Here is a 20,175-nt window from a genome sequence, read left to right on the forward strand (position 1 = left end):
TAAAGGGTGCGCTAAGCTCAGCCACAGCATACAGCGGCTCCATGGCCCTTGCTCAGGGGTTCCTCATTGGGGCCACTGATGTGATTTGGAAATCTGAGGGTCAAAGTCCATTCTACTCATATAAGCCATGACGGATATTGCAAATGCTAGCTCAAGGACTGACATTCCACTTCTAAACATTGGCTTTTGAGTTCCCCCTCTTTGCTTTAGGGGAGGGGCTGTGGCTCACTGTTAGAACATGTGCTTGGCATGCAGAAGGTCCTCGGTTCAATCCCCGGCATCTCCAGTTAAAGGGGCTAGGCAAGTAGGTGATGTGAAGACTTCTGCCTGAGACCCTGGAGAGCCGCTGTTGGTTCGAGTAGACAATGCTGACTTTGATGGACTGAGGGTTTGATTCAGTATAAGGCGGCTTCATGTGTTTGCATGTGTTTAGGTTTTCACCAGGCACTGTCTGAATGCTCATCGACACAACCATGATGGCTAGGAACTTACTTTAAAACATAAGAACCCCCGCCCCCGAGGTCGTCAGGATGCTAAGCTAAGCTCGATATAAAATTCTGGGCTTGCAGTAAGAGATGGCTGTAGTATGCTGAGGACCGTGGTGGGAAAGTAAGCCAAAATATCTGGGTCACACCTTCACAGCTGACTAATTACTTCCACACACCACAAAAATGTGAAGGCACAGCAGCCAGGATCCACAAAGCAGTTTAGGGTGATGCCGGGGATACCAATGGGGATATCGTACTGAACCACTGACACCCACCCCATGTCACACAATCCCCTTTTGAAAGCGGGTGGCGTTTCCAAAGGGGTTTGCCGTACAACGTGGGGAACTGGTGTGAGGCTTTATCTCCAAGGCTAGTATCTGCCTGCGATAAAAGTCGGCGCAGGATTCTATGAGAAAAGGAGGCTTCACCCCCTCCCTTGCGTGTAAACCTACTTTGACTCTACCCTTGCCTTCTCCATATACTTTGTCCAGTGAAGACTGGCGACTTCTCCAGCATCCAAGGAAGTGCTACAACCGGGAATTCAAACCAGCCGAAATAAAGCTCTCCTTTGGTTCGGAAAAAGGCACGAAGGTTCAGTTTTGTTTCGAAAGCCACTCCAACCGAGGTGGGGGGTGGTGAAGGGGCCTGGGTGGGAGGCAAGCAGGCGTCCCAATGCAGCCCAGAAACACTGTTGTGGGTAGGCAGGTGGGGGTTATTTAAAGAGCAGGTGGCAGCTCTTGGCACCAAGGGATGGCAAGGCAGACACAGAAAGTTGTGCACTAGAGGGAAGGACCAAGCAGTGATCTGCCCCCCCCCATGGCAACAGCAGTGTGGGTAACGGTGGTTGAGGGGCATGCATAGAAGAAGATGACTTGGTTTTTATACCTTGAGTTCGTCTACCTTTAAGGAGTCTCAAATTGGCTTACAAACTCCTTCCCTTCCTCTTCCCACAACAGACACCTTGTGAGGTAGGTGGAGCTGAGAGAGTTCAGCATGGTGTAGTGGTTAAGAGCGGTGGACTCTGATCTGGAGAACCGGGTTTGATCCCCCACTCCTCCACATGAGTGGCAGATGCTAATCTGGTGAACTGGATTTGTTTCCCCACTTTTACGCATGAAGCCAGCTGGGTGACCTTGGGCTAGTCACACTTTCTCAGCCACACCTACCTCACAGGGTGTCTGTTGTGGGAAGGGAAGGTGATTGTAAGCCGGTTTGGTTGTCCCTTAAGTGGTAGAGAAAGTTGGCATATAAAAACCAACTCTTCTTCAGAGAGAACTGTGACTAGCCCAAGGTCACCCAGCAGGCTTCATGTGGAGGAGTGGGGAAACAAACCCAGTTCTCCAGGTTAGAGTCCACCGCTCCTAACCAGTACACCACATTGGCTTAGGCAAGCACCCTGAGGCATCAGTTGATAGGGTACGGGGCAGTCCTCAGATCTCAAACCCAAGCCTTCGGTATCTTCAGGGAACTGGGACAGAAACCCCTTAAGGGGTGCCGTTATCCTTGCCCCCATGGACCTCACAATTAGGGAGAAAAGATGTTGCCCGCTTCTCTCAAATGGTAGTACACGCTTGGCAAGGAGGAACCTAGGCAGCATATAGCTGCATATAGCATATAGCTCCAGGCCTTGGAGCCAGGGTGGCCTCACCTGCAAATTAAGGATGCTGGAGGTTTTTAAGAGGAGGCTAGATGGCCATCTGTCAGCAATGCCGATTCTATGACCTTAGGCAGATAATGAGAGGGAGGGCATCTTGGCCATCTTCTGGGCATGGACTAGGGGTCAGTCGGGGTGTGTGTGAGGAGGAGGTAGTTGTGAATTTCCTGCATTGCGCAGGGGGTTGGACTAGATGACCCTGGTGGTCCCTTCCAACTCTATGATTCCATGCTGCGCAGAGGCGGCCTGTTGCTTCTGCATCCCGTCACGCCTGCCCTGCAGATAGGTATGGTGCGTGTTTTGCTGCAGATCCCTACATACTTGATGTAAAATTAAATAAACTTTGGCCCTTTAATTATCCTGTCTAATTCTCTCAGTTTCCTCTATTATGTGTCGGCCTGCAATTGGAGATTGCTTTATATAACAAAAACGGAATGGCTTTTTTGTTTTAAAAAATGTGTGTACAAAGCAGTTTGGTGTTGCTTTGACATCAATAGGAGCCAGAGTTGAATGGTGGGCTGTGCCTGAATCCAGATGAGAGTTCAGCTGGTTTAAATTCCTGCTTTTGGCCTCTTGAGAAGGGATGCCGGCTAAGAGGTGGTGTGGCTGCACATTCTTCCATTTCTCTCTAAAAAAGAGAACATCAGTCCCCAATCTTGTCCTCGTCCACCAGAGGTTCCTGGATCACCAGAGTCTCTTTGCTGAGCTTCTTCCATCAGTCTTCATAACGTTCTCTCTGAGCTTTGCTCCAAACATCCATCGCAAGATGACGCAAGCATGTTCCTGTTGCCACATTACCAATGGCAAGAGACATGCTTCTCCCCTCCACTGTTTGGAAGCCAAAAGTCATCAGAGAACTTTGCCCCGGGCATTTAAAGTTGACGTCTAACCGTTTCCCACTGTAATTTTTTACAAGAATTTGCTCAAACTGTGTTCGTTTTGTCGTTTCACTTAAGAAAATGTGTTTGCTTCTGATGTAATTTCCTTTCGGTTAATGGCTGAGTAGCAACAGATGGCTGAGTCAAGCTTGAGCCAGCTACCAGAAACCAACCTCCATTGGGAAGTTGGTTTCAGGTAGCCAGCTCAAGGTTGACTCAGCCTCCCATCCTTCCAAGGTCGGTAAAATGAGTACCTAGTTTGCCGGGGGTAAAGGGAAGATGACTGGGGAAGGCAATGGCAAACCACCCCGCAAACAAAGTCTGCCTAGTAAACGTCGGGATGGGACGTCACCCCATGGGTCAGGAATGACCTGGTGCTTGCACAGGGGATCTTTACCTTTTTTAGCAACAGAAAGGTTTGAAAGAGTCTTTGTCCTTCTAGTAGAGAAAACTACAATTTAATCATTCATTAGTTATATCTGGAAAAAATAATGGTGGTAGCTTTCTCCACCACTGACATTCGCGAGAATCCCTTGTGGATCTTACTGGCTTCTGTAAACCCCAAGCAAATGCCATATATCACTTTTGGGCTATGTTAGCATGGGCATCATGGCAGCCATGCTGTGCAACCACTTAGGTCACATGCAAATTCCATACTGTGCAGTGTGGGGCTACGTTAGGGTAGTTTTCCTGATGGCCATTTTGCACAACCAGTTGTCCAGCCTCTGAGACTTAGGTCCGTGAGATAGTGAGCTACAGCCGGCCATATTGGATACTTTTCTGTCCCTGACGAGAACTGATTGCATTAGGGTACCACTTAATGGGATGAATGGGTTGTCTTTTGCTCTTCTTGAAGTTTAAACACAACAGCATGAATGAGGGCAGGGAGTACGTCCAGCTGATGGAAGTTGGGTCAACTGGAAGCCCATCTCAAGAAATCCTCGAAGTTCCCATTACGTATTTTTAAATCTATACCTAATTTCTTTAGGTGCACACCTAAAACTAGAAAACTGTGATTTCAACTAACATGTATTTGCTAACTTGTGCCATTTAACCATAAGAACATAAGAAAGGCCATGCTGGATCAGACCCAGGTCAGTGGTAGAGCATGTGCTTGGCACACAGAAGGTCCGAGGTTCAATCTCTGGCATCTCCAGTTAAAGGGACTAGGCAAGTAGGTGATGTGAAGGACATTTGCCTGAGACCCTGGAGAGCCTTGCTGGATCAGACCCAGGTCCATCAAGTCCAGCAGTGTTCGCACAGTGGCCAATCAGGTGCCTCTAGGAAGCCCACAAACAAGATGACTGCAGCAGCAGCATTATCCTGCCTGGGTTCCATAACACCTAATATCACAGGCATGCTCCTCTGATCTGTAGAGATCAGGAAGTGGTGATGGCTGCCAACGTCGAAGGCTTTAAGAGAGGAGTGGACATGTTCATGGAGGAGAGGAGTATCCATGACTACCAGTCAAAATGAATGCTAGTCATAACGCATGGCTATTCTCTCCAGGATCAGAGGAGCATGCCTATTATATCAGGTGCTGTGGAACACAGGCAGGATAATGCTGCTGCAGTCGTCTTGTCTGCGGGCTTCCTAGAGGTCCCTGGTTGGCCATTGTGAGAACAGACTGCTGGACTTGATGGACCTGGGTCTGATCCAGCATGGCTTTTCTTATGTCCTTACGATTGGCCTGGCAGTCAGGCTCCCAGCCAAATGGCCCCAGTTGGTTGCTGCCTTGTTGAGAAACTTGCACCATTAGTTCATCTAAAAATAACTTTGATAGCTTTCCCTCCTTTTGGTCGGAACAGAAAGGAGCCGGAGGAGCAGCCGCCAACCCGCTGCATCAACGAGGAGAATGGTGGCTCTGTACGACTATGACCCAAGGGAGAGCTCTCCCAACGTTGATGTTGAGGTATTCATTGAAGCAGCACTGAAACTCTCCTCAGAAACCGTTTGCTGTTGTTCATTTAGGGGATGGGAAGTGCTATTTCATGCCTTCTGTGGGGGGGAAACCACAGCCCCGAACAACTGTCCCTTAAAGTATATTTAGTGGGAGATGTCACCATAAAACCAAGGTGTACTAGTGCAGGGTTCTTTTCTCACATGCTAGTTTCCCTCAAGTTTGCCAGCATGGTTTAGTGGTTAAGAGTGGTGGACTCTAATCTAGAGAACCAGGTTTGATTCCCTGCTCCTCCACATGAGCGGCAGACTCTAATCTGGAGAACTGGGTTTGATTCCCCACTCCTTCATATGAGTGGTGGATGCTAATCTGGTAAATGGAATTTGTTTCTCTACTCCTCCGCATGAAGCCTTGACCTTGGGCTAGTCACAGTTCTCTTAAAAGCTCTCTCAGCCCCACCTATCTCACAGGGTGTCTGTTGTGGGAAGGGAAGGTGTTTGTAAGCCAGCTTGATTCTGCCTTAAGTGGTAGAGAAAGTCGGCATATAAAAGCCAACTCTTCTTCTCTGCTGTTAATGTAGGGGCTGGTGCATATACCGATCGGGTTGCAAGCCACTGGACAGAGCATGAAACACACCAGCCCTTTGAAAAGCGCAAAATGAACATGATGCTTTGTCTGAGTCCCTTGTTAGTGGATTGTCCCAGGCCTCTCAGAAAACACCGTTTAGAGCTCCTTTTGTCAGATAAAACACCAAATTTATTTGTCAGTGTGGCTAGATTTGCCTGGCTGGCAACTAAAATAAGACAAAATGCACTTAAGGCTCTGGAATCACCAATCTGTGATTAGAATCTCTACAGTTTTATGCATATCTTGGAGGATTTAATCCCTTTATCCCAGTTTTTAATCTCCACTACATTTTTACCTTTTGTATTATCGGTCTATAACTATGTACATATGTATTTAGTTTCAATTTTTAAAGGATATTTTATGGCCTGTGACTGCAAAAAGTCTGTTCTGATGCTTTGTCTCATACCCTTTCTACAGGCCGAGTTGACGTTTTGTACAGGAGATATTATTACAGTCATGGGAGAAATTGACGAAGATGGTTTTTATTACGTAAGTGCTTTCCGTCCATTTCTGTCCCAGCTGTAGGATGCGCCCTTCTCTCGATTAGCCAGCAAGATTTCTTCCGAGGGAGGAACATTAGTTACAGTGGCTGCTTAAGTAGTTTTCCCAGGCAGCTGTGCTCTCTGAAATCACAAACAGATGAAGCAGGCAAAGTGATCCGCTTGGTCAAACTGCACCTGTGCCAGCAAGAACAGGAGACAAATCCCTTGCTCAAACCCCCTCATTCACAAGAAACCATTTTCTCTCATACGTGAAGCATTCGCAGCTTCGGAAGCCTTGTTCAGCTGCAATGTCCCAACCACAAGGAATGGGGTGGGGGGAACAAGTTTTTGACCCCTGGTTTCTGGGGGCGAAACAAGCCCTTCTTTTTACAGAAGAGTCTCTGTTCAGATGCCAGGACAGTGTGGTGTAGTGGTTAAGAGCGGTGGACTCCGATCTGGAGAACCGGGTTTGATCCCCCACTCCTCCACATGAGCAGCGGAGGCTAATCTGGTGAACCGGGTTGGTTTCCCCACTCCTCCAAATAAAGCCAGATGGGTGACCTTGGGCTAGTCACAGCTCTCTCAGCCCCACCTACCTCACAGGCTGTCTGCTGTGGGGAGGGGAAGGGAAGGTGATTGTAAGCTGGTTTGAATCTTCTTTAAGTGGTAGAGAAAGTCGGCATATAAAAACCAACTCTTCTTCTTCTTTTTCATTTAAGGCTCTCAGAATGAAGAGGCCTTCAGTCAGGTTCTGGGAAGAGGGAGCTGGGGAGGGAAGAGTGAGAAAGGAGAACAAACATTCATGTCCGTCAGAGGTTGTGACTTCTGAACCCAGGGGGTTCTCTCAGTTTCAGTTTGCTTGGAAACCCTCCAATGCAGCATCCCTCTGTACTTTGACTTCTGCTGTATTTGAAGAGCTGAAGAACAGTTGTCTCTAATCTGGAGACCTGGGTTCAATTCCCCACTCCTCCACACGAAGCCTGCTGAGTAACCTTGGGCCAGTCGCATTTCTCTAAGCCCACGCAGAGGCAGCAATGGCAAACCTCCGAACAGCTCTTGCCTTGAAAACCCTACGGGGTCACCAGAAGCTGGAACTTGGAGGCACTTTCCACCACTTTTGAAGAGCTGTAACAGACTGGAAATGCCCATGTTGCGGCTCAAGCGGCACTGGACTCCTATAAGAGCCAGTGTGCTGTAGTGGTTAAGAGTGGTGGTTTGGAATGGTGGACTCTGCTCTGGTGAACCGGATTTGTTCCCCCACTCCTCCACATGAAGCCAGATGGGTGACCATGGGCAAGTCAGCTCTGATAGAGCTCTCTCAGCCCCACCTACCTCACCGGGTGTCTGTTGTGGGGAGGGGAAGGTGGTTGTAAGCCGGTTTGATTCTGCCTTAAGTGGCAGAGAAAGTCAGCATATAAAAATAAACTTTTCTTCCTCTTCTTCTATACAGCAAAAGCAGAAGACTGACCCAAAGGAATTGTATGCAATTGCCAATCAGAGGGTTAGCTCCCTGCAAGCTTGGACAGGGGCATTTACCCCTTCAGTTTTCCTTTAGAATGAGAGATGTCAACTGGACAGAAGAATATGCAGTTGTAGACAGGTGTCCTTATGCAGTAAATGCACAAAAAGGTGGACAGGGAGCAAGGCTGGCTATTTGCAATTAGTGGCACAAATGTTCTGCACATTCCCCCCCCCCTTTTCAGTTGACTAGGGAGGGGCTGTGGCTCAGTGGTAGAGCATCTGCTTGGCATGCAGAAGGTCCCAGGTTCAATCCCCAGCATCTCCAGTTAAAGGGACCAGGCAAGTAGGTGATGGGAAAGACCCCTGCCTGAGACCCTGGAGAGCCATTGCTGGTTTGAGTGGACAATACTGACTTGATGGACCAAGGGTCTGATTCAGTATAAGGCAGCTTCATGTGTTCATGGGACTTGGTTTGTGTGAAAAAGTAGCATGAATTCAATGTTGCTCTAAAACGTTTTCAATTACAACCAAGTTTCTCTGTACCTCCTCCCCCCCCCATTTTCTCCTTTATTGTGCAGGGCGAACTGAATGGCCAGAAGGGTCTGGTTCCTTCAAACTTTCTTGAAGAAGTGCCTGATGATGTAGAAGTCTATTTATCTGATGCCCCGTCAAGATATGCTCCTCAAGATACGCCAATGCGTACGAAAGCAAAAAGGGTAAGCAAGCATTAAAGAAAAACACACATTGTACTGTTTGTTTTTTCCCTTCTTGTACATCATTTCACACTGTTTTGAGGTGTTTTTTGTTTTTGTTTTGGTATTATAAAACCCATCTTTTGTTTTCAGGAAATACTTGGGGGAAAGTGCCCGTTAAATACAGAAATAGCTCATTCATCTACCAGTGTGTATAGTATCATGGACATTTAGAATGAACCATTAACTTTATTTGGTTCATTACAATGCAGCAGTTGCTTCACAAGCATTTTCTACCTTGTTCAAGTATTTACTTCCGCAGCACGTAGATTTAGATTTAACGACAGCAAAAGCAGGGCTTGGAAGGGGGAAAAATATAGGACAGATGTTGCTGTGGGCTTCGCCTATGGCTTATAAACCCTTCCAAGGTTTCCTTACTGCCATTGTTTTCCCCACCCTTGAAGGACAAATTATTCATATGTAGTGTCTCTCACTTGTCTTCTTTCATCACTGCAGTTTTTCTATATTATATTTTATATATATTTTTATTTCTTTGCTCATCTGCTTGGGAACAGAAGAAGAGTGTTCATTTCACACCTTAAAAAAGGCAATGTAGCCTTCACGTAAGTGAGCAACTGAAGATACCAATAAAGATACCAATCCAAGCTAGCTGGCAATATCTAATGCAGCCATCCAGCACTTAAAATGTGCAGAAACTAAATGAGAAATATGTCTCCAAAACCATTCTTAGCCCTGGTTGGTTGCTGATTTTCCTCGTATGCGTATTCAAAATCAACTTCTAGGGTATACGTAGTCAGAAAAACATGACCAAAATTGACTGTTGTCTCATGGTTCTCTTTCTCCTTGTATTCAGGGCTCATGTTGGTAAAATAAGGTTAACATTTGGAACATATTTCTTACTGAACTTAATGTTTGTTTGCATTTTTAAAAAGTGTTCCTAGTGTCTAACTCCAAAGAGAAGCTGCATATTGCATTGTTAGCCAATCTCGAAGGAAAGTCCCAACTCAAGCGGGGTGGGAGGGAAAAAAGCACAAAATCCCAGCACTCCAACAATAAGCATAACACTGAAAGCAGATATGGCAGTTGCAAAAAAGGGTACAGTTGTTTTTGAAACCTCTAACCTCAAATATCTGCTTAAACTGTTTGCCTTAAAATGTTTCTTCTGGTCAGGAGCGGCGCAAGCCTGCCTCTGGCGATACCAACTCAGTAACCCCTCGTTCCAATGCCAGTTCCCACACCTGCATTTGCAAAGCATTCAGCCACTCTTTGGTTTATCAATGCAATAACTGTCAATGTGAACCTTGCAGCTCAACCCATGAATGAATGAATGCATTAGAACTCACTCTATGGTATCTTCAGGTGTACGTTGGGGTGCTTCTATACAGAGTGGTTTCTTTTGATTTGGTTTTCTTCGTTAGATGAAGACCTTGATTTGCAATCAAAGTAAGCTCGTGGACCCCCCTCCCTTTTGCTTAATTCCCCCTTCATCTGTCGTATAGATGGTCATAACTGCTGGAAAGAACTGTCGGTCAGCTTGCAGAATTAAGCGAGTACTGTAGCTGCTAAGTCATTTCTTAAGTGATTCTTCGACATTATCCATGCAATGTGTCACCAACGCAATCCTATTCCACACTTCGAGTGTGTGTAATTAACGTTGCCACAGAGAGCAGCAAGGGGCTTTGAGCTTTCTTTGATTACAATTAAGGTTCATTTAGCTTTTTCTTTCAACAAGTGTGCCATTTTCTCAAAATATGTATATACAGTATGCTAAAAAAAAAGTCAACAAAAAAAAACAAGCATTCAAAGGATCTCAACAATTAGTGTTCTAATTTATTATCTTCACAATTGGTGATTCCTTCTGGAAACTGGCTGGTGTATATAGAACTTGCCACTCGTAGTACATATCCCACTTATTCATGTCCGCAGAATCACCACTAAACGTATCAAAATACAAAAAGCAATTTGATTTTGGGCAAAATCCTGTCCTGAGTCACAGTTTTAAAAAATAAGAGGGCATTAGAATTCTTCGCTTCAGCTGCATATGCTGTCCTGTGTGACTTTTGGTAAGCACCACAAGTTCTTTTTGTCTTGTGGCATTAAAAAAAAAAAAAAAAGAGGATTGTCCAAAACATACACACACCAAAACCAAATGGGTAATTAAGAACAAAAAGAAATTGTTACCAACTTTCTTGTTGTTGCTGGCTTCCAAACCATTCAGTAAACTGTAATAATGTACCTACTAGGTTCCTCCTGAGAATACAGGTACATCACCAAGGAGAGCACCTTCCCCCACAGTCCATCTCCATTCGGGGTCACCTACGTCATCTGTGGGTTCTGGTAGTCCCGGGAGAGGCAGGGAATTGTCCTCGAAAAAGAAAAAGGGGCTGCTCTCCAAAGGGAAGAAACTCCTGAAAAAGCTTGGTGCAGTGAAATGAATTCGTGTTCTTCTGGACAACCTGTAAAAGCTTCCGATCTATGTATTTTTTTAAAAAAAATAATAAAATTTTTACAAACACTTCAAAACTAGGGCTTTCATGACTACTCAAGAGCATCTTTTTATAGAGCCTAGCCATTTCTTAGCACATTCCAACATCAGCAGAAACACCTGACTTGTTTGCTGTTAAGTTACTTAAAATCGGGGGGCGAGGAGAAAATAACACACACAAACCAACGTAGCATTGCTACAAAAAAGCACAGTGTTGCCAACTTGTATTTTTTTCTTTAAAACGAAAAGGGAAGACTGAAGGGATTAAGGAACACCAGGAACCATCCATTTTACAAGGCAACTTTCCTCCTGTTAACAACTTTGGATACATTTTGGTGCATTTTTCCTCCCTTAAAGTGGAGAAAGGGAAATCTTGCTCATTGATCTCCTCTTCTACCGTTCATTCCCCATCTTCTTTACACATCAATGGTCTTGAAACTCCTAGTTTATTCCGCCTTGATGTTTGCCTTATTAATGCACAATGATTTGTACTGTCTAAACTATACAGCGTATACTTTGTATGTACTGTGTATTCAACTTTGTCTTTCCATCCTCACCAAGACATTGGTAATATAAAAGATCAAGTTAATTGGTGTTGCTGACTCCGTTCAGTGTCTGATGTAATTCTTGGGAGTCTGAAAGTGTTGTGCAAGATGCATTTTTAAACATCTGTATAAGTTCTGCTAGTCAACCTTTCAAGTACATTAAAAGCCAGATTTACTGCATACACTAGCCAGAAAATGCAAACCCTGTTCAAGCCATTTAAAAAAAAAAAACAAAAACAAATCTGTAGGGCGCTGGTACTGGCAAATAAAGGTTTCAGAATTCCAACAGCCAGTTTTTAAAAAAAGTATCTTGAAATGCAGATTCAACCTGGACACCATTTTTTGGGGGGAATTGTTGATCTTGGAAAGTATTCTAGGCCCAAACGTGAGAAAGTACTACAGTGAGAAGGTTGTGTTATTCACTGGCCCTCCCCAGGAAGAGTCACTAAAATGGATATATAGAATGCACCGTTTGCCACGCGCGATTTCCTGTTATTGGCATTACAATTTGGAAGGGGGGAAAAAATGTAGTTGCTGACAAACATATTCGGCTGTTACTCTTTTGTAACTTGTCCATTTGTAAATTCTTTTTACTGTTTATACATACTTTTCAGACTGCCTTTCTTTTTGTAATTGATGGAAGGTTTATAATATGAATGATCAAAGCTTTTCCCCATTGTGTCTTCAAAGAAATATAATGTAAATTTCTGTAAAATAATTCTTGTGTGCTAGAATTATGAAATTAAAGAAAAACACTGGCCTAAATTTGTGGTAAAGTATTGTGTGGGCGTGTGCATGTGTACAGTTGTTCATGTGTAAAAATATTTTATATAAATAAATTTGATATTTTGTAGACGTTTGTTGCCTCTTTACTCACCAAATTAAAACTTATGAATACTAGAGGTAGCAGTTGCAAACAACATATACAAAACCACCTTTAAAAATCCATCTTATGCCACACCTTTTAGTGACTCTTTTACAGGTAAGGTCCCCTGTGCAAGCACCGGGTCATTCTTAAGAACATAAGAAAGGCCCTGCTGAATCAGACCAAGGCCCATCAAGTCCAGCAGTCTGTTCACACAGTGGCCAACCAGGTGCCTCTAGGAAGCCACTAACAAGACGAGTGTAGCAGCACCATCCTGCCTGTGTTCCACCACACCCAAAATAATAATAGTTATGCTCCTCTGATACTAGAGAGAATAGGTATGCAGCATGACTAGTATCCATTCTAACTAACAGCCATGAATACCCCTCTCCTCCATGAATATGTCCACTCCCCTCTTAAAGCCCTCCAAGCTGGCAGCCATCACCATATCCTGGGGCAGGGAGTTCCACAATTTAACTATGCATTGTGTGAAGACATACTTCCTTTTATCTGTTTTGAATCTCTCACCCTCCAGCTTTAGCAGATGACCCCGTGTTCTAGTATTATGGGAGAGGGAGAAAAACTTCTCCCTGTCCACTCTCTCCAAACCATGCATAATTTTATAGACCTCTATCATGTCTTCCCTCAGCCAAGCTAAATCGCCCTAAGCGTCTGAACCGCTCTCCATAGGACAGTTGCTCTAGTCCCCTAATCACTTTGGTTGCTCTTTTCTGCACCTTCTCAAGCTCTGTAATATTCTTTTTTCAGGTGTGGTGACCAGAACTGTACACAGTATTCCAAGTGTGGTCTCACCACAGATTTGTACAAGGGCAGTATGATATCAGCATTTTATTCTCTATTCCTCGTCTAATTATAGCCAGCATGGAATTTGCCTTTTTTACAGCAGCCGCACACTGGGTTGACATCTTCATTGAGCTATCCACTACCACCCCAAGATCCCTTTCTTGGTCTGTCACTGCCAGCACAGATCCCATCAGTGTATATGTGAAGTTGGGATTTTTTGCCCCAGTATGCAAAATCACTTTACACTTACAATGAATCTCATTCTTGACCCATGGGGTGACGTCACATCCCGACGTTTACTAGGCAGACCTGGTTTATGGGGTGGTTTGCCATTGCCTTCCCCAGTCACCTTCCCTTTACCCCCAGCAAGCTGGGTACTACTCACTTTACTGATCTCGGAAGGATGGAAGGCTGAGTCAACCTTGAGCCGGCTACCTGAAACCAACTTTCGTCGGGATCGAACTCAGGTTGTGAGCAGTGCTTGGACTGCAGTATTGCAGCTTACCACTTTTACAGGTACCCATACTATATTCCTGGGCAGACATCAGTTTAATTCCTTTCTTTTAGCCAGATCTGGATGCAAACATGTTGTACTCACACGAAGGCGCTTTTCCTTTCTGAGCATAAAACTGGGGTCACCCATGGGGGCCTCAGCCCGAGATGGAAAAGCTGAACAGAAACAATATGCTGCCTGATGTTTAAGGCAAGCACCTTGAGACGGGCTTCCCCGTCAACTTGCTCAGCCCCCAGTGGAAGTACTGGAAGAGTTTTCAAACTTCCAACAACATCCACACATACTTGAAAAACTGGTGGTTGTGTTCTAAACTTTTCCACTTGCATTACACTTTATTAATAATTTTTTCCCAGCTAAAACTTTTTGTTCTGGGAAGGCAGAAACTATAGGACAGACTTAAGTGAAAGCTCTGATAGGTTTGTACAATCTGGACTAAAAGGATCAACAGCTTCTGTAACTAACGTTCAAAGGGTAGCTTTTTTTAATTAATTGCCTTCTCCAATCTCACAAAGGACACTCGTATCAAAAGTCTGATAACGAAACCAATTTTATTTAACTCTACTAGATTCTGTATCTGGGTGCCAGCCCTAATTATGCAAGATTAATACTCAACATTACGGATCATTCCATCTCCAGTTATGCAGAGTGCTTCTATTAAAATGCTGAGCTTGCCTATTTCTCCCGTACCCTCCAAAACTGAAGCACATGTACAAAACACGTAAATAAAACTGTGCTTCAACACAAAAGACCTTTATTGGAAAAGGGATTACACAACTATTTTAAACATCTCTTTTTTTAAATTCTGCAAGGAAAACAGAACACAGCACAGTCAAATTCCTATGGCTGGCACCTAACAGTCATAATGTGAAACAGAACGATGAAGCAGACATCTAGTAGTCCTGCTTTGATAAATTGAGAACTTCATCTTTGTCAGAAATTTTGCACCACAGGTATTTTTTCTTCCCCCACTCGGGCAGGTTCACAAGTAATACAGATTCTCCGCCAGAGACAAGTTGGGTTCTCTGTGAATGCTCTGACCCACCAGGAACGCCAATTTATGGGCATACTGACAGGGAGCAGGCACTCGAATCACACCCTGCGGAGAAGAAAAGTTACATGAGTTATCTTCTCTTTTGGAAAGACAGCACATGCGCCTTCCTAGTGATACAATGGCAAGCACTCACACACTGATCTGTTCCCAGACAAATATCGTCAGCAGGTTTGACTTTGGAAGCCCTTCCGCCTACATGGCATAAAAGCTAAGAAGTGCAAGTTGAGTCTCTTCCTTACACCCTCAAACAAACATATTCAGAGCTCTTTGGGCTGCCCTCTCCAGCAGGGGAAATCAAGTTTAAAACAATCAGAACAAGCAGTAAACTGGGAATGTTGTCAGGAGGAACAAAAATTTGATTCCCCATCCAAGTATGGATGCACAGTAGCCATTTTCTGACACACAGGCTGTCTCTAAAGACAACAGAAGAAGAGTTGGTTTTTATATGCCGACTTTCGCTGCCACTTAAGGAAGACTCAAACCAGCTTACAATTGTCTTCCCTTCCCCTCCCCAACAGACACCCTATGCAGTAGGTGGGGCTGAGAGAGCTCTAAGAGAGCTGTGACTAGCCCAAGGTCACCCAGCTGGCTTCATGTGTAGTGGTGGTATTGGAGCGGCGGAGTCTGATCTGGAGAACCGGGTTTGATTCCCCACTCCTCTACATGAGCGGCGGAGGCTAATCTGGTGAACTGGATTTGTTTCCCCACTCCTACACACAAAGCCAGATGGGTGAGCTTGGGCAAGTCATTCTCTCTCAGCCTCACCTACCTCACAGGGTGTCTGTTGTGGGGAGGGGAAAGTGATTGTGAGCTGGTTTGATTCTCCCTTAAGTGGCAGAGAATGTCGGCATATAAAAACCAACTCTTCTTCTGTAGGAGTGGGGAAACAAATCCAGTTCACCAGATTAGCCTCCGCCGCTCATGTGGAGGAGTGGGGAATTGAACCCAGTTCTCCAGATCAGACTCCACCATTCTTAACCACCACACCATGCTGGAAGAAATGCACAGGTCTCAGAAGTGAGGCTAGCATGATCTAAACCAGAAACTTGTCCAAGCCAAAAAACCTGCAGTTTGGTTTTTCATATTGAACAACAAAAAAAACCTCACCAAGGAATAGAATGCCTAGAGATTACATAGCATTTACACATTGTAAAGCCAGATGAACACCATGAAAAGACCCAACAAGGAATGGTGATGTTCATTCACACTCTACCACCCACCACGTGTTTCATTCCAAACTAGACCCACACGAAGCTGCCTTATAACAACTCAGACTGAACCATGGCTCCTCCCCACACAGAGTTTACATTCTGAACTGTGTGTGTTAAGTGCCGTCAAGTCGCTTCCGACCCATGGAGACCCTATGAATAAATGTTCTCCAAAATGTCCTATCTCTGACAGCCTTGCTCAGGTCTTGCAAATTGAGGGCTGTGGCTCCCTTGATTGAATCAATCCATCTCTTGTTGGGTCTTCCTCGTTTCCTGCTGCCCTCAACTTTTCCTAGCATGACTGTCTTTTCTAGTGACTCATCTTCTCATGTGACCAAAATAAGATAGCCTCAGTTGTTATTTTAGCTTGTAGGGTTAGTTCAGGCTTGATCTATAACCCACTGATTTGTGGGGGTTTTGGCAGTATCCGTAACACTCTCCTCCAATACCACATTTCAAAGGAATCCACTTTTTTCCTATCAGCTTTCTTCAATGTCCAAACTACACTATAGTATTTACACTGGATGGCACAGCCTTCTCACAATGACACTTGAGTTCCCACATAAAAGCCGCTTGCTGTACATGGACAAAGAAAACAGTTTTTTCATACAACGTAATACCGGTTAATACTTACCGGCCAATTATAGTACATATGACAAAGCTTGTACGTTAACCGTTGCATGTGGTCTGGCTTCAATGCACTGTTGTCATAGATGACATTGTAGTGGGTTGGGGAAACACTGCCGGTTCTCACAGCCTGACTCACAATGAAGAAATCATACCTACAATGGGGAAAAAAAGCTCTCAACATTGCTTGCTCTTAATGTTACATGGCAAAACTTTACGGTTCCTTTACTGAATTCTCCTCCAGTTTTATCCTCTGGAAGTCCTATGTCCTACTTCATATTAAGGATTTTTTTGCTAGGCTTCTCAGCTTGGAATTCTCTCCCCCCAGTCCAGGGGACACAGCAATAAACACTGCTTTGTTGTATAAAACTGATCAGCTCAACTGCATTTTGTATGACTACACACTACATTAAACATGATTTACTAGTCACTAGGGAATGTATATTTTTAGAGCCTATAGGGCATTTTCTCATGTACATCTGATGTACTGCTGAAATTTAGCAAACGTTCATATGCATTGTCACCAGTTTGAAATAGAATCACAATATATAAAATTACAATATATACCTATTATATTACGAACACAGATTATATATACTATGGTTTTAAATTGAATGTATTGTTATTATTATAGATGTGAGTTGCCCTGAGTCCGACCTTGGTCGGGAAAGGGCAGAATAAAAATTTAATATAGTAAAATAAAAAAATTAAAATTAATCAGTAGCTACTCTCCAGTGAAGTCCACTAAAATTTAGTGAATTACTAAAATTAATTTGGCATAAGCAATTCTATCTCTTCTAATGTTTTGAGACACAAGCTTGAAATAAAGAAATAAAGAACATCTCAATTGTCCCTTAGAGGAACAAGCCATATTTTTTCAAGTTGCTAGTACTGACGTCATTTGTAACTTACCACTCTGGTCTGGTAACTTCTAAATCGATCACTGTGCCAGGTGGTGGATTCTGAAGTCTTCCCCCAATCTGAGCAAAGAACCTGGTATTCACACGCTTCTTCACCACTATTACTGTTAGCTTAGGACTTTAGACAATGATATATACAGTTTAGGCTCAGGCTATTAAGGTAAAAGGCTTCCATTTTAAAATATTAGATTATTTAGCACTGCATTCCATCACAGAGATGGGTTTTTTTAAAAAATAAGAGCCTCTACTATTCCTGAAGCATCAGAATGAGCAGCGATTTTAAGAAAATGTACAAATAAAATGCAGTAATAAATGCAAACCACGCGGAACGTGGCGGTCTCTTAACCTCTGCCAACACCCACCCCTCCCCCACTAGAAATCTGCCAGTGGCAAGCTGAGAAACAAGTTTTAGAAATTGTGGAGAGGCCTCTGTACTTGCTTGAGATTCTGCACTAGGGTTCAAGCTGTCCCTTGCCAGCCACAAAGCTCACAATGGGAGCATCAAATGCCTATCCAATGTTTATGACCCCATGTAGGCCATTCAAGATTTAAAAAGGTCAACACTAGTATAATGTTCGGCCCATAATATCACTATGAGGTAGTGAAGACTTTTTACTGTCCACTCCATTTTGTGCTAGATATAGCCTCCCATCATGCTCTTCTTTTAGGCATGAGCAAAGAGCACTGCATGGGTTCAGAGCCCGCATTCCGCTTCACCGATGAAGAGTGGCCCAAGAAAGTGGCCCAACCTGTAGTCTTTCCCGACAGCTCTCAAGCACTCCAAAAACTGAGGGACTTCATAGTTAACCAGAGTTTTCAGCTGACCGTCTCCAACACCATCTCGATACACAATAATGCGGGAAGGCATGCTGTTGTTGTAGGTATACCATGTCCTTAAAGCAGCTGCAGGGGGGGGAAGCATCAGCAGAACCAGTCATTCCTGTTACAAGGCTTAATGCTTAAGTGTATACCCTCCCGGCCCTTAGCCAAGAAAGGCCATGCTTGAAAGTCTGCTTGCTGAAACAAATTAAAGTATAAACCAGATCCTACCCTCTCTATCAGCCACACTTTTTGTTCTATGCATGTGCAAAAGTAATACAAAAGTACTAAAAGTTGTCTATGACCAAAGAACACAGGTATTTTTTTTAAAAAGGGACATAATTATTACAATATTGAAATATACAGGAATCACTAAGGCAGGGAGAAGAGTTACTATCCTAATAAAAAGTATCCATTTTACCATCGTGACAATCTTCTGAAGTTTAGGAACTATGCTTTCTACTTATTACACCTGTTCACACCAACAGATTACCTGCTGACCAGTCTTCTGCACTCTGTTTGCACGATTAAGAGTAATACGAACTTGCTGTTTTCAGAATTCTAACATACAGCTTTCATCTGCACCAGGTGGGTTATTTTCCCTCAGTATCGGACACAGAATTTTCAACATTGCAAACCTCATTACTAAAAAAAAAAAAGCTGACTTAAGAAGGAAAACACCATGCAACAGAGCAGTCATTACATGGAAAAGCTCACCTTGCAAGCAAACTTTGAGCCCATCCACAAGTTCTTGCCCACGATCCTGAACGACACACCGTGAATACCAGCTGCCAAGAGCAAGAAAAGTGTGAATACCAACTGCAAAGAACACATGAAGATGCCTTCTACTGAATCAGACCCTTAGTCCATCAAGTTCAGTATTGTCTTCTCAAGACTGGCAGTGGCTCTCCAGGGTCTCAGGCAGAGGTCTTTCACATCACCTACTTTCCTAGTCCCTTTAACTGGAGATACTGGGGATCGAACCTGGGACCTTCTGCATGCAAAGCAGAGGCTTTTCCATTGAGCCACAGCCCCTCCCCTCATCAGTGTGTACACCTTACCGTAGGTAACTGAAATTGGGGGTGGCTCCCTGAGCTAATTAAAACCACTATCAAATGCCCTCCTGCCCATTAGAATCTTATTTACTTGTATAAACAACTCTGGCAGAAAGCCTAAAATCCAGGTCAAAGCAATAATTATTTCAATCTATAAAAACATCCATTAAAAAGTATCCTACTAATCACTAACCAATCAGTCTGCTTTCTGTAACAGGGAAAATGTATGCCAGCTACCTTTGTAAGTTGCTGAAAGTGTGGCTAGATGCCAGCAAAATTCCAGGTAAGAGCAAACTGGCTTTAGCTCAGTCCACTCTATCTTCGAGAACTGCCTCATGTTATTGCATCTAGTCAAGAAATGTTGGAATCCAGTAGAAAGGTAACGGCTGCTTATCCAATAAGGGAGAAGTAGCAAATTAATCATATGCTTAGAATAGGCCAATGAGATAGGAAGGGATTCACTGCAGACCAAAGTCTTAAATGCCATACAATGTATTTCAATGAAGAAACTGTGCTTAAGATAGTTTTCAAATACTGAAAATAGCACTCTCTCAACCAAAGGTTATCTTACCGTGTAATTCCTTGATTCAAGCTAGCAACAAACCCTGCAATTGATCGTCGGCCACTTGTAGTGTCATGGTAACAGTCAATTCCCACAATCATGAGTTGTTTCAACTTAAAGGAAGAATGCATCAGAGAAGCCAAGAGTAAGCCACAAGATTTAAAATGGAGGAATTTCCCACAAATTTACTCCTGGCACATAGTAGTATTACTATGCATATACTTATAACATATCTCCAATTTATAAAGAGATTCTTTTCAAGAATGTATTTTTTGTTACCTTTGACCTTTTAAATAAAATGCATCTCGTTTAAATCTTTGTCACATAAAAAATCTACTGCTGCCACCAAAACACTACGCCACACCCTTATGTGAGAGCACTATTGATTCAGACCAATACAGTACCTACCCAAGCATTCTGCATCCTGTGGTGACCAACCAGATGCCCCTGGGAAAGCCCACCAGCTGGTCTCAGACGCAGAGGCTTTCCTCATTGCCCTGGCAACAGTATTAAGGTA

The 20,175-nt window shown here is 43.8% G+C and overlaps 2 protein-coding genes across 2 annotated transcripts in view; one reads left to right on the forward strand and one right to left on the reverse strand.

Moving 5' to 3' along the window:
- Positions 1-10,825, forward strand: part of RIMBP2 (RIMS binding protein 2) — an 88,588-nt gene extending 77,763 nt beyond the window's left edge. The window contains exons 21-24 of the mRNA XM_056859884.1: positions 4,829-4,932; positions 5,965-6,036; positions 8,069-8,206; positions 10,447-10,825. Of these exons, the coding sequence (XP_056715862.1) occupies positions 4,829-4,932; positions 5,965-6,036; positions 8,069-8,206; positions 10,447-10,638 (506 nt within the window). The 3' untranslated portion in view covers positions 10,639-10,825. The remainder of the gene's footprint in view (positions 1-4,828; positions 4,933-5,964; positions 6,037-8,068; positions 8,207-10,446) is intronic.
- Positions 10,826-14,378: 3,553 nt separating this feature from the next.
- PIWIL1 (piwi like RNA-mediated gene silencing 1) overlaps positions 14,379-20,175 on the reverse strand; it is a 33,189-nt gene continuing 27,392 nt past the window's right edge. Inside the window, exons 15-20 of the mRNA XM_056859079.1 lie at positions 19,668-19,771; positions 18,759-18,829; positions 17,972-18,125; positions 17,215-17,340; positions 16,310-16,457; positions 14,379-14,512 (exon numbers count right to left, since the gene is read on the reverse strand). Of these exons, the coding sequence (XP_056715057.1) occupies positions 14,396-14,512; positions 16,310-16,457; positions 17,215-17,340; positions 17,972-18,125; positions 18,759-18,829; positions 19,668-19,771 (720 nt within the window). The 3' untranslated portion in view covers positions 14,379-14,395. The remainder of the gene's footprint in view (positions 14,513-16,309; positions 16,458-17,214; positions 17,341-17,971; positions 18,126-18,758; positions 18,830-19,667; positions 19,772-20,175) is intronic.

This window comes from Euleptes europaea, chromosome 13 (genome assembly GCF_029931775.1).
Source record: "Euleptes europaea isolate rEulEur1 chromosome 13, rEulEur1.hap1, whole genome shotgun sequence".
Classification (NCBI taxonomy): Eukaryota; Metazoa; Chordata; class Lepidosauria; order Squamata; family Sphaerodactylidae; genus Euleptes; species Euleptes europaea.